Genomic DNA, 13,522 nt, shown 5'->3' with positions numbered 1-13,522 from the left:
TCTGGTTCCTAACAAACTTTTCTTTTGATATCCTCAGTTTTAAGGCCCAATATGGTCTAGTTTCAGAGATATCGGGATCTCAACATGGCTCCAAGAGTAAATAGTTCAATTGTACATGGCCATTTCCATGGTCAAAAAACAGATTTGGGTCACTTTTCATACAGCGGATACTTTTTTCTTTTAAAGGGGAATATCTAAAGAACAAATAATGTTGCAACTAGAAATGCATTGTTTCCCCCTATAAAAACAATTGGATAGAACATTCCTGTCCGAGTGCCACAAATGCTCTTTATCCAAAGTTTGCATGCCTGTAACTCAAGAAGTATTAAACATATCTTAATATCCTTTTATATTCTGGTTCCTAACAAACTTTATTTTGATATCCTCAGTTTTAAGGCCCAATATGGTCTAGTTTCAGAGATATTGGGATCTCAATATGGCTCCAAGAGTAAATTGTTCAATTGTACATGGCCATTTCCATGGTCAAAAAACTGATTTGGGTCACTTTTCATACAGCTGATACTTTTTTTCTTTTAAAGGGGAATATCTGAAGAACAAATAATGTTGAAACTAGAAATGCATTGTTTCCCCCTATAAAAACAATTGGATAGAACATTCCTGTCCGAGTGCCATAAATGCTCTTTATCCAAAGTTTGCATGCCTTTAACTCAAGAAGTATTAAACATATCTTAATATCCTTTTATATTCTGGTTCTTAATAAACTTCCCTTTTTGTATCTTCATTTTTAGGGCCCAATACGGTTCAATCCCACAGATATTGGGATCTCAACACAGCTCAAAGTCCAAATTGGTGAATTTTACCCATTTTCAATGGTTTATGGATGTGAATACTGGTATTATGGGAAAGCAAACCCTTTCCTAGAAGGTGTGACATCCGTTTCCAACTATACTTATGATTTAAATTCTTGCTAGCTTCAGAAGCTGTTAAAATTAATAATATCCCTTCTTCCAAATATCTCTGAAACTGATTAAAATATAGATTATTATGAACAGACTTTTAAGAGCAAGTAATATTACTAATGTGCCTCAACATGACCATTTCAGGTTTTTGGTACTGGACAGGAATGTTCTATTCAATTGGTTTGATCCGACAAAACTGAATACATTTCTAGTTTCAACGTGATTTTATTCTTTAGACATTGCCCTTTAAATGTAAGGAGTATTGGCTGTGTGCAAAGTGACTCCTATTTGGGTTATATTCAACAATTAGGACATGGAGCTGCACTGAGAACCGCATATCTCTGGGATTGAACCATAAGGGGCCGTAAACATGAAGATTAAAAAAGAACCAGAATCTGAAAAGTGTCATCTGAGATGTGTCTCTCTGTAGGCAAGGGCGTGGTTAGCTGGTACCCTCTTACATCACAGGGTACCACAACTGCCAATAGGAAAATTCAACTGCAGTAGCCACCGTTCAACCTGAAGAGGGCAGCACTCAGACACTTTTACACCATATATTGTAGAATTAAAACACTTTATACCCAAATGTCATAAAATTACTTGAATCAATGAACAGCATTAATAAAGCCCCAGTCTTACAGATCACTAACTAAAAAAAAAGTTGTTTTAGGGTTTAGTTACCCTTTAAAGAGGCTATATGCGTTTGTCTGAAATTTAAACTCGCGACTGACACCTGTGGCCAAAAAACAGAACTGCTCTTCCTTTCTGCTCGCTCGTACGTGCACACTTCACAAGTCATCTGCTGCAAGGAGGTCAGGTCAACATTATGTTTACAGAGGTAAGAACAGTCAAATACATATATTGTTTGAGATAAGTGTTCTGAGTGATCTGAAACGTTTAACATGAATGCGCTTGACGTCACATCCGTAGACAGTGCGGGAAAAATCCGACCCGACAGAAAATAGGAAAAATAGGATACAGGCTTATAGGTGCACCCTCTGTGAGCAGACAAGGTGTCCGTATGCTCATCAGGAGATGTTTGAGTCATAAATGGTCAAATAAAAAGGCTATGGTTTCGTTTATTTTGGGGAAAAAGTTCCATATAGCCCCTTTAAGACACAATATTGTCAATATTATCTTTTTTTCCTCTATTGTGCCACTGAAAATAGTTCTAAACTTTAGAGCAATTGTACGTCTCAGAACAGCAGATTCAGTTTCGTCACCGAACGAATCCGCGTTTTAGAACGAATCGTTCAAATGAATGACTCGACGACTCACTAAGTCACGTCTGCTTTGTGCTTGGATGAATCAGCCGTTTTGAATGAATCGGATGAGTGAATGATTCAATGACTCACTCGTTAAGCCAATGATTTGCCGCCACCTACTGGTGGTTTCAGTATAATTTCATTTTTGCTGATGGACTGAGTACCGAAGGTTGTTTTATGGTCAAGTTTAACTATAATAACCCTGGGTATTGTTACCAACTTGATCATCATGAAACATTAATTTTCATGGCAAGGGAGAAGTTGCATAATAAATGTGTAAGATGTGTGAAACAGGCCTTAATGCAGAAATGCAACAGAAGCTAATATCAACACCGTTACAATTCTAAGAAATCTCACTTTGAGACACGATATGAAAAACCTTGGGTGTGATCGTGTCCACGTTCATCATCTCTGTCCGCTGTGCAAGCGCACGTGTCGGAGACAGTTGTCCTGTCTGGAGAAGGTCTTACCGCAAAAATGACAGCGGAAGGGTTTCTCACCCGTGTGCACTAGTCTGTGTGTTAAAAGACGAGTCCTCTGTGTAAAGCCTTTCCCGCACTCCTCACAGCGAAAGGGTTTCTCACCCGTGTGTACTAGTCTGTGTGTTAACAGCCGAGTCCTCTGTGTAAAGCCTTTCCCGCACTCCTCACAGCGGAAGGGTTTGGGTCCTGTGTGGTTTCCGGCATTCTGACTCTGTGGGAGCGCTTTGGGCAAACAGGAGCTTGAATGTGAGGATGGGAGTGTGTTGAACGGTGTCGAGTCAGACGAGCTCGTTGTGGGGGAGTGTCTGTGGAAATCCTGAAAATTCAAGTCGTAGTCAATGTCTGCAACGCCAAAGCTCTCGTTCTGGAGAACAGCCAATAAACCGGACTGAGTCGACGCGGTCACCGGATCCTCCATCCCATATGGATCTGTGAAACTCTGGGAACGTTGCTCGGACTCCACAAGACTTTCCGGATGGTCGAACGCTTTCCCTGAACACCATAAACGAGTGTTTCCGTCATGGCAGTGGTTTTGTCCTTCACACTTCTGCTTTTCCTGAACTTGATTCAGAGTCTGATCCACAAGTTCTTCCACCTGTTCGATCTTCATCTCGAACTCCAGTCCGCCGAGCTCCTCTTCCTCCGGTTCCTTCAGCGGCGTTACGGACTCTTCCTGTTTCAAAAGCTGTGAATTCACATCCGGCACATGTGAAAAGTGAGCTTTCCCCTCGGAGAGATTCTTCACAACGACCTTTTCCTGACTGTGATGATCAGCCGGAGCTTCCCGCGCATGAGCCGTTACACCTGTGGAGAAGACATATGTAGACAAGATGTTTTAATTCAAAACAATATTAGTTGAATTTCACATTAATACATCAAGCTGCTACAATAATTAGGCTAATGAACCATATTACTTGATGCAAAAATAGTTTGAAAATAATTATTAAAACTTAAATATATTTTGAAAACTGGTGATGTTTATTGTTTGCAAACAGAGAACAGAATGGATATATCAGAGAAGGATGTTGTGGCTAGGGGGGCGCGGGAATGCGAAGTCTGCAGCGGGAGAACGAGTGTGGAGACGAGCGGGGATAAGGAGGTCAGGTACATGATAACTAACACCTGTCTCTAATTCCAGTGATTGGCGGCGAGGTGGGATATAAGTGCCCCACAGATCTGGGACTGGGAGAGAGACTCATGCACTTTTGTGTTTGGTTTGTTTATGTTGCAATTATATGAGGCAGTGTGCCGACAGTCTCTTTTCTATTGTTGATTTTGGCAGTGAATAAAGACTGTTTGCACGCCACTCGGACTTCGTAATTTCTATCTGTGAATGTTCTCCCGAGACGAAGAAGTCAAGCCTACAGCCAGCTCAGCCAATGCCGCTTGCGGACATGGTCAAGTTGCTCGCCAGTCTTCATCAAACTCAACATCAGGCGCTGATGGATCTCAGGTTGGGACTTGAGGATCGCTTCCGCCTGCTGGTCCAAGCACAGGAATAAGACCGGCGGGTCATCCAGAGGTCACTCAGCCAGGAGTTCACCTCGGCGAACCCCCCACCGTTGCCCACGTCCCGCTGGTCCACAGGACCACCCAAAGAAGTTTGTGGACCTCTTTGAAATAAGAGGCATGTGGGTTGGCACGCACCCAGTGGCCGGTGCGCCTGATCCCACTGCTGTCCGGGGAGGCACAGGTGGCAGAGCAACAGGTACCTGTAGGGAACCTCCTGGCCTTTGCCGATCTAAAGCGGGTCACCCTTCAACAGGTTGGTCGCTCCCCTGAACAACATCGTCAGCGCTACCTGGAGGACAGCAGCCGACCTTTTGCCATGGCCTAACAGCTCAGGGACACTTGCCGCAAGTGGCAGATGGCCGAAACAATGGAGCAGTTCATTGCTCGGCTGCCACGTGGAACGGCTGAGTGGGTCCAGTGCCACCGCCCGGCATCGTTGAATCAGGCCATCCTGCTGGCTGAGGATTATCTAGTGCCGTACCCCCTAATCTCTCTCTCTCCAACCCCTCTATTCCTGCTCCCAGGTAACGAAGTAACACACCTCCTCGAACCCCACAGCGGGGAAGTTATTTCCAGGGGGCTAGATCTGCAACACGATGGAGCCTGCTGGAGATGTGGGGACCCGGGTCATCTCTATATCCGGTGTCCAATAATGGAGATGGGAACGTTGATCCAGGTCACTGACTCCCCGTGGGATGCCCCGATCAAGCTGGATAATCAAACAGCCAATCAGAGATCTCTCTCTCACCGACGGCCCAACGCCGATTCTACAAGTTGAATTGGCAAAAAAACTAAAACATCTGACTAGAGTAAACGGTGCGGCACACAAGTCGGCCAATGCTTAAAAACTGCCCGATAGCTGACCATTGGCTTGGTGTGCTTGGCTTTAAAGAGGCTTGGGAGGAGGGGCCTTCATACAGCCGTAGTGAAACTCTGAGGAAAACTCCACACGTTGGGCAGCTCTCCATGGAGAATTTGCTCCAAGCACAGGACAAAGTCGGCTGTACAACAAAGGAACGCAACAGCATCTAGATCTAAGTTCTAAGGCAAGGAACTTTTGTGGTTACATGGTGAGTTGGGGATCTCGATTATGAGGTAAGACAAACGGTGATTCATGTCAAATTTATAATCTCAATCTTTTAAAAGGCTTGGAATGAGGTGAGGTCGGTTGAGTTAGCTCACTGATTTAGCAAAGTTGCAAACAGATTTTTCAGATGTTTTCACCCGTGCCTGGTCGCACAGACCTCATACAGCACCATATCGAAACAATCCCCGGGGAAGTGGTGCGCAGGCATCCCTATAGTTCACCCGAACACAAGAAAAAAGTGGTACAGGATTAATTAAAGGCCATGCTAGAGTTGGGAGTAACAGAAGAATCGCATAGCGACTGGGCGAGCCCGATAGTTTTGGTACAATAGAAGGGGGAATGCTGTGTCAAAATTCAATGCTTATCCAACGCCCCAAGTTAAAGAGCTGCTTGATCGGTTAGGTTAGGCACTGGATTTGACAAAAGGATACTGGCAGATCCAGCCTCATTCCACATCTGCCACTGCCTACCTTGACATCATTATCATATAAAGTCATGATTGGCATCTGGAACATCTGTGCTCTGTCCTCAGATCGCTGGACTCACAGCGAACCAGCGGAAGCGTGCATTTGGGCGTGTGGAGGTACGTTATCTGGGTTTTCACTTGGGACATGGGCAGGTGCGTCCCCAAATTGATAAAACTGCCTAAGTCCCAAGACCAAAAAGGAGGCGAGACAGTTACTGGGGCTGGTGGGATATTATAGGAGATATTTATATTCCTAATTGTACGGCGCTCACCAGCCCGCTGACTGATCTCACTAAATAAGGAAGCACCAGAACAGGCCATAACCAAAGTAAAGGCTGCCCTGTGCGGCGGACCGGTCTTGCACTCTGCTAACTTTGATCTCCACTTTTAGTTGCAGACGGACGCGTCGGACACGGGGCTGGGGTGCAGTCCTGTCCCAGGTGGTCGGAGGAGCGGCCAGAGCTCTCAAACAGAGAGACCAGATACAGCATCATTGGAAAAGAGCGTTTGGCCGTCCCTTTGTTATTACCTCCTGGGATGGGAATTCAATCTCGGTTCGGACTATTCGCCCCTCTAGTGGCTCCACCGTCTGAAGAATACCAACACGTGGATCTCTGGTGGCGCGTTGGTGATCAACAAGTGGCGCGTTGGTGTTTACAGGCCAGATGGCTTTGAAAACGTGTATATGTGCAGCTCTTAAAGGCTATGTTGCAGGTTAGAGTACCCAGTGAGCCAATGTATAGAAAAATAATGTAGGAACTATATTTAAATATGAACATATACTTATAAAACGCTATTTAGGCTTCTGGAGTCGTTTTTGTGAGAAAATTTTACTTCCGCGTTTGAAAACCGCCAAACCGGAAGGGACGTAACATGAGGCAGAGCGGTCAAAGTAAACAATAGGAAAGCAATGGATCGCAATGACAGATCGGACGCTGAGGAAATTCTAGCCTAAATGTTTACTCGTATGATGGACCTCAGCCATATAATTATGTGCCTAATATGAAGCCAAGAGAGTAAACAGGTCAGGATTAGACAAAACAACGGTCAGAGGAGACGCATTGAGCTGTGGTGTGAGGAGAACAGGGCAGGAGTCGGGTCTCGGTGAGAGAACAGTGTTAGCTTTCACGTTTATTCACGTTAGCCGACGATATGTATAACACTATGCTCAGATCACAATATTGTACAGATTATTATCATGTATCAGGCAAAAGTAAAGCTATTATTTAGACCCTTACCTGCATGTGTTGTGTATGTCAGCCATTAGGAGACAGTTTCAAGAGGAAGAGGGACTTTATAAAGGCTTTGAATGGCCCCATTTGGTGACAATGAATAAAAAAATAATCACAATCACAACTGTCTTACTGTATAAAAACTTTATATGTAGAAACAGCCAACACAAACATTAAAATTCGGAGTACAGATTGGAAATGAACATAATATATTATATTTAGGCTATAATAAGTGTCGGCTGCAGACTAATAACAAACACATAAATGCATTACATTACAAGTTTATGTAGGATATGTTAATTAAATTAAGACAAGGCACATTAAGACAGGTAGGCTACATGTAGCCTATGCATTTTGTAAAACAGAAGTACAATAAATGATCTCTGACGGATCCGTGACCGTCATGTTTCCCGCCCGCGGCCGAAACACATCTGACGGCGGACCGGGCGCCCCGATGAAGGAGCCGGGACAGTGTGCACATATCGCCGTCATCATATAACTCCATGTCGCCGAGATTAAACACAAGATTTTGACGCGTATCCGAGAGTGGAGCGGAGTGTGAGCGCGCACTGCATGGCACGGACGCGCGGGCGCGAACACTTATCAACAGTGAAACAATTTAAAATACTCTGTCATTTCTGGTCATACGGAAAATAATAATACATTATTCGCAACTACTTTTATTTGTGTAAACTCGCAATAACAAGAAAGCGTTGTGCTTTTGTCAAATAAAATAAAACAATCAGGCGCGCTTTCATGATCTCCGTGAACTGGAGCGCGAGAACTGAAACTAAATATGTAGGCTAAAGCTTGAAATGTCCACTTCAAAACGAACAAATTCGAATCGAAAGCTAATACATTCTGATTATGTAATCCGTATGAAAGGTGCATTTCTCTCTAAAAGCGCACCCGCTTAACAGCGGAGATGGAGATATGTTTTTAACCGACACTGATTTAGAAAACAATAGTTTATTAATGAACAATTAAAATGCCTCGTTATTTTTTCAGACACATTTATCATTAGCCTATAAATCACCTTTCTGTAGGCTGTGGTTCCAGAGACATATGGCTCTTGTCATTCAGTACTGCGGGAATAATATCATTTCCAGGTTCTAATTTTGTCTCAGAAAAATAAATCAACAACAACAAAATCCATATTAATTTGTGAATATTTTAAATGTTTAATTAAGGGGCAACAAGTAGCCTAATAAACAAAAATTCGTCAATATTAATTTTTTTGCGCAGCATTTGGTGTAGCCTAGCCTACAGTTCAAATTAAAATTTTGCCTTTTAAAAATACAACAACCGTTTTTGTTTTGTAATTACGGGTTAAAAATATTTTTGTTCTCTCTGTTTTGTAATTTAGTAAACTTTATAGATTTCAACCATATTATTCCTTCTTGAGTCTTTTTAACAAGAATTTAGATTAATGTATGAATTGAATAGTGATTGTGTGACCTATGATGAGGGAACAACCAGTGATACCCTTGGTAGTACCATCAAATGATGCCTATAGCGATGTCATCAGGATACACACACAGCGCAGTGGCCCACCTTACCGGGTGACCACGTCGTGGTTCACCAGAATTTATAGTTTACCCACCTCTTTTTTTACCACTACTCCTCTGACCACGACGATGATTAATTGAAATACAAGAACCACTGAAAACACACTGAATCACGACCGCTCCAACTGAATACCAACCTACTCTGCACTGAGCGAACGCACAACGCAGAGCCCGGCGGCAAACGACTACCTCATGTGACGTAATATGACGCGATGGTGAAAAAAAACGGTTTTTCAACACGGTCAAGGAAACGGTCACGTTTTCTACTAAATTTGTGCCCTTATGTCTTGCAAAACGATTTTAAATCCTGCATTTACTTTTCATATGGTATTTTCATACAAGGTTATATATTAATTTTGAAGAAAAAAAAAACCTGCAAGATGGCCTTTAAAGTGACAGCAACCTAATATAGTTCCTGCTGTCACTCACTCACAGCGGTGCCTGGTTGAGCTTTGCTGGAGCAGCTCTAAATATTTACTGTACCATTATTACGTTTAAAGTCAAAATATGATAGATCAATAATATGAACAGTGAAAGTCACAGCAGCTCCTACAATACATGTGTAATGTATAAAATTGGTAATAAATAATTAGGTCCCACTTTATATTAAGTGGCTTTAAGTATGTACTTACATCGAAAAATAAGTACAATGTGCTTATTGTGTTCATGTTTTATTGTAAAACACTTTTGCTGCTATTGCGGTGTGATACTGGTAAGGTTAGGGGCAGGTGTGGTGGTAAGGTAAAGTTTAAGGGTGGGTTAAGGTATAAGGGAAGGGTCAACGATGGTAATTTCAGCTGTAATTACATGCAGGTATCTTAAAAATTAAAGTACAATGTAAAAACATGTACACAATAAGTCCATTGTATCAAATTATTAATTTCAATGTAAGTACATAGTACTTGAAGCCACTTAATATAAAGTGGGACCAATAATTATTTAGAGAAAAAGTTAAACATTTTAAGAACAATATTTTATTGTAAAATATTTTTAACATAAACATAAATATGACCAGTTTAAAAAATAATAATTCCGTTTTAATAATTATAATATATTTATATTACAAAATGTTATACTTATTATTTTTACTATTACAGAAAAGTAACATTTCAAATTAATATTTTTTATATAAAACATTTCATTATATTTTATTATTATTTTGTATTATATTTCAATAATATTAACATAAATATAAAAGTCACCATATATATATATATTCTATATTTACATATTAAAGTAAATATAATAAACAATTCAATGGTACAGTAGGCCTAGTCAACATTTGAAGTGGACAAAACCCTTTCATCAAAGTTATAGATGAACTTTGAACAATAGCCGTTTGTCAAATGTCCACTAGTGTATTGTTTTGCAGATTTGTGCTGTTGTGGGGATTCTAGTCACCATGATATATATTGTGATTTTTATATTTATGTAAAAACTAACATTATAGAAATATGATTTTATATATACACACACACTATCTCTCTCACACACACACACGCACTCTATCTCACTCTCTCTCACACACACACACACACACACACACCTGTCTCTCTCTCACACACACACACACACACACACAGTAAGCTGGTTTTAGTTATGATCAGGTCACCAGCTCAGACCCACTCTCTCTCTCTCTCTCTCTCTCTCACACACACACACACACACACACACACACTCTCTCTCTCTCTCTCTCTCTCTCACACACACACACTCTCTCTCTCTCTCTCTCTCTCACACACACACAGTACACTGGTGTTTGTCATGATCAGGTCGCCAGCTCAGACCCACTCTCTCTCTCACACACACACACACACAGGTCGCCAGCTGAGACTCACTCGTGTCCCTGACCTCCACCTGTACGCCGACAGGGCATCTCTCTCTCTCTCTCTCTCTCTCTCTCTCTCTCTCTCTCTCACACACACACACACACACACACACACACACACACACACACACACACACACACACACACACACACACACACACAGGTCGCCAGCTGAGACTCACTCGTGTCCCTGACCTCCACCTGTACGCCGACAGGGCATCTCTCTCTCTCTCTCTCTCTCTCTCTCTCACACACACACACACACACACACACACACACAGGTCGCCAGCTGAGACTCACTCGTGTCCCTGACCTCCACCTGTACGCCGACAGAGCATCTCTCTCTCTCTCTCTCTCTCTCTCTCTCACACACACACACACACACACACACGTCGCCAGCTGAGACTCACTCGTGTCCCTGACCTCCACGCCGACAGGGCATCTCTCTCTCTCTCTCTCTCACACACACACACACACACACACACACACACACACACACACACACACACACACACACACACACACACACACACACACACACACACACACACACACAGGTCGCCAGCTGAGACTCACTCGTGTCCCTGACCTCCACCTGTACGCCGACAGAGCATCTCTCTCTCTCTCTCTCACACACACACACACACACACACACACACACACACACACACACACACACACACACGTCGCCAGCTCGGACTCACTCGTGTCCCTGACCTCCACCTGTACACCGACAGAGCATCTCTCTCTCTCTCTCTCTCACACACACACACACACACACACACACACACACACACACACACACACACACACACACACACACACAGGTCGCCAGCTGAGACTCACTCGTGTCCCTGACCTCCACCTGTACGCCGACAGAGCATCTCTCTCTCTCTGCAGTGACTCTCAGGAGTGTAGTCTTCAGTCTCTGGATCTCCTGGTTCCTCCTCCGGATCTCCTGATGAAGAGCTGCCGCCTCTTCCTCCAGCAACTGGCTGATCTCCACCGCGGCCGCCTTCATGATCGCGGAGATCTGAGTCTGGAACATCCCCGCGGAGCTCATCTCGCTATCAAAGCTCTCTGCGCTTACATTACTGTGGAGACACACACAGTCCACCATTGCTGCTTCCTGATCATCGGGGGCGTGACGTGTTTCCGGTGAACTGTGGCACGTTTAGCAAACGCTCACCAAAGTAAAAGACACGCGAGCAGCAGAAGGTCGAAATAGACATGTTCGTGTGTAAAGGCGCACTGAATAGATACTGAAGAAACTACAGTCACACACACAGTCTTTTCACCTCATTAATACTTTTCTTGAACAAGACAGACGAAAAAAACATGTAGTTAAAAATCTAAAGAAAAGACTTACATGAAGACATATGATTTTCTCTATATTAAAGGAGAACTCCGGTCAATTTTAACATTGAGCTCAATTTTTAGTAAATTTGGAGTGCTGTCAATACAGAGAACAACGACAAAAATCGGTGTTGCCTACACTGTGTTATCCTCTTTTTAAAATTTGCACCCTATTGACTTCAATGGGGCAAGTTTTAAACCTGCTTTTATCCTCTTAACATCTTTGATGTGTCATACAAGTGCCCAGCCATGTTGAGTGATTCCTTCAGAGTGAACACGAGTGAATCTGACTGCAGTAGATGTGAAAGATATGAATAAAAATGATGTTATATCAGCCAGCGCAAATACCTGTATTTAGTTCCTGTTTTCGGTGGAAGTCCAAAGTAGTCGATTGTCGAGTTCACGCGCGTGATCATAGCATAGACTGTAAAAAAAAAAATACAAAAAAAATATGGACGTAGTGTCCGTGACGTCACCCGTAGGTTTCTGAAGAGCATTTTTGAAGCCTAAAGTGGGCGGAGCCGGCCGTCGCCATCTTGGCCTCACGTCACCGCTCGTCACTCCCGGATAACAGAATATGGGCAAAGAGGCGGAGCTGAGGAGCCTGGCTATCTGAAACCACGCACACCTAGCACGACGTTATGGAGTTAGCTCCAGGTTAGCTCCAATGCTATATGCTACTGACAGTACCAAGTCTGCGACTGCACACGGGCTCGCGCTAAAGTGACAGTAGCCGCGTTTCCATTACAGATTTGCGCAAATGTTTTGCGCTTTTATCTAAATATCGATACAAAACTATTGCGAAATGACGGCGTTTCCATTAACCGATGTTATGCGACTAAAACGTCCTTTTTTCTCTCGCGATAGTCATTCTAAAAATCACGGCAGCGGACGTTGGTTTATATAATCTCACAGCCACCGCATTATTATTATTATTATTAATGGAAGGAGACGTACGTGTTATCCAAGCATTAATGGCAGGGAAAGACCCTTATATTCCAAACGAAATATAAGGAGTTTCTGGGTGTTTCACCCTCATTTCTGCGCTGAGGTTTTGATTGTGGCATTTCTTTGAAGTTTAGAATCCAGTATTCCTATAGGCTAATTATTGTTTCTTTTATGAATTTAATAAAGAACGCTGTCTCCTATTCCAAACGATCCATGTAGGCTACTTTTGTGTCCATTCGTTTTTTCCTTTTTAAACCCGTAATTGAAAACCGAAAAATAAACGGTTGTCTTTTTAAAACGCAAAGTTGAACACCACAATTTGACTTTGAACTGGCTACACACACTGCTGCGCAAAAAAGTAAATATCGACGAATTTTCAGATGTTTGTTTAATGACTTTTTTCCCCTTTATTAAACATGTAAAATATTCACAAATTAATATGGAAAACTTGTCGATTTTACTGGTTTTCTAAGGCCAAATTAGAACCTGGAATTGACATTTTCCCGCAGTGCTGAATGAGAAGAGCCATTAATAGCTATGATTAAACTATTTTCTAACTCGGCTAAACACATCTCCATCTCCGCTGTTAAGCAGATGCTCTTTTAGAGAGAAATGCACCTTTCATACGGATTACTTAATCAGAACAAAATGTATTAGCTTTCGATTCGAATTTGTTCATTTTAAAGTGGACATTTCAAGCTTTAGCCTACATAGGTTATATTTTGTTTCAGTTCTCGCGCTCCAGTTCAGGGAGATCATGAAAACGCGCCTGATTGTTTTATTTTATTTTACAAAAGCACAACATTTTCTTGTTATTGTTTACACAAATAAAAGTAGTTACAAATAATGTATTATTAT

General features: G+C 42.4%; 1 protein-coding gene across 2 annotated transcripts in view; it reads right to left on the bottom strand.

Moving 5' to 3' along the window:
• LOC306998718 (uncharacterized protein) overlaps positions 1–11,539 on the bottom strand; it is an 11,703-nt gene extending 164 nt beyond the window's left edge. The window contains exons 1-3 of one of the 2 annotated variants that reach the window (XR_013797646.1): positions 11,207–11,539; positions 2,039–3,471; positions 1–1,613 (exon numbers count right to left, since the gene is read on the bottom strand). The exon at positions 1–1,613 is cut by the window's left edge and continues 164 nt beyond it. Coding sequence is in view for 1 of the 2 variants with exons in the window: in XM_079612991.1 (XP_079469117.1) it covers positions 2,591–3,471; positions 11,207–11,480 (1,155 nt within the window). In the remaining variant the exon portion in view is untranslated. Of the gene's footprint in view, positions 3,472–11,206 lie in introns of both variants that reach the window. The other variant, XM_079612991.1, reaches the window with a different exon arrangement.
• Between the last annotated feature and the right edge of the window lie 1,983 nt (positions 11,540–13,522).

Source organism: Phoxinus phoxinus (assembly GCF_949152265.1).
Source record: "Phoxinus phoxinus genome assembly, chromosome: 5".
Classification (NCBI taxonomy): domain Eukaryota; kingdom Metazoa; phylum Chordata; class Actinopteri; order Cypriniformes; family Leuciscidae; genus Phoxinus; species Phoxinus phoxinus.
This window is presented reverse-complemented; position numbering and strand designations above follow the sequence as displayed.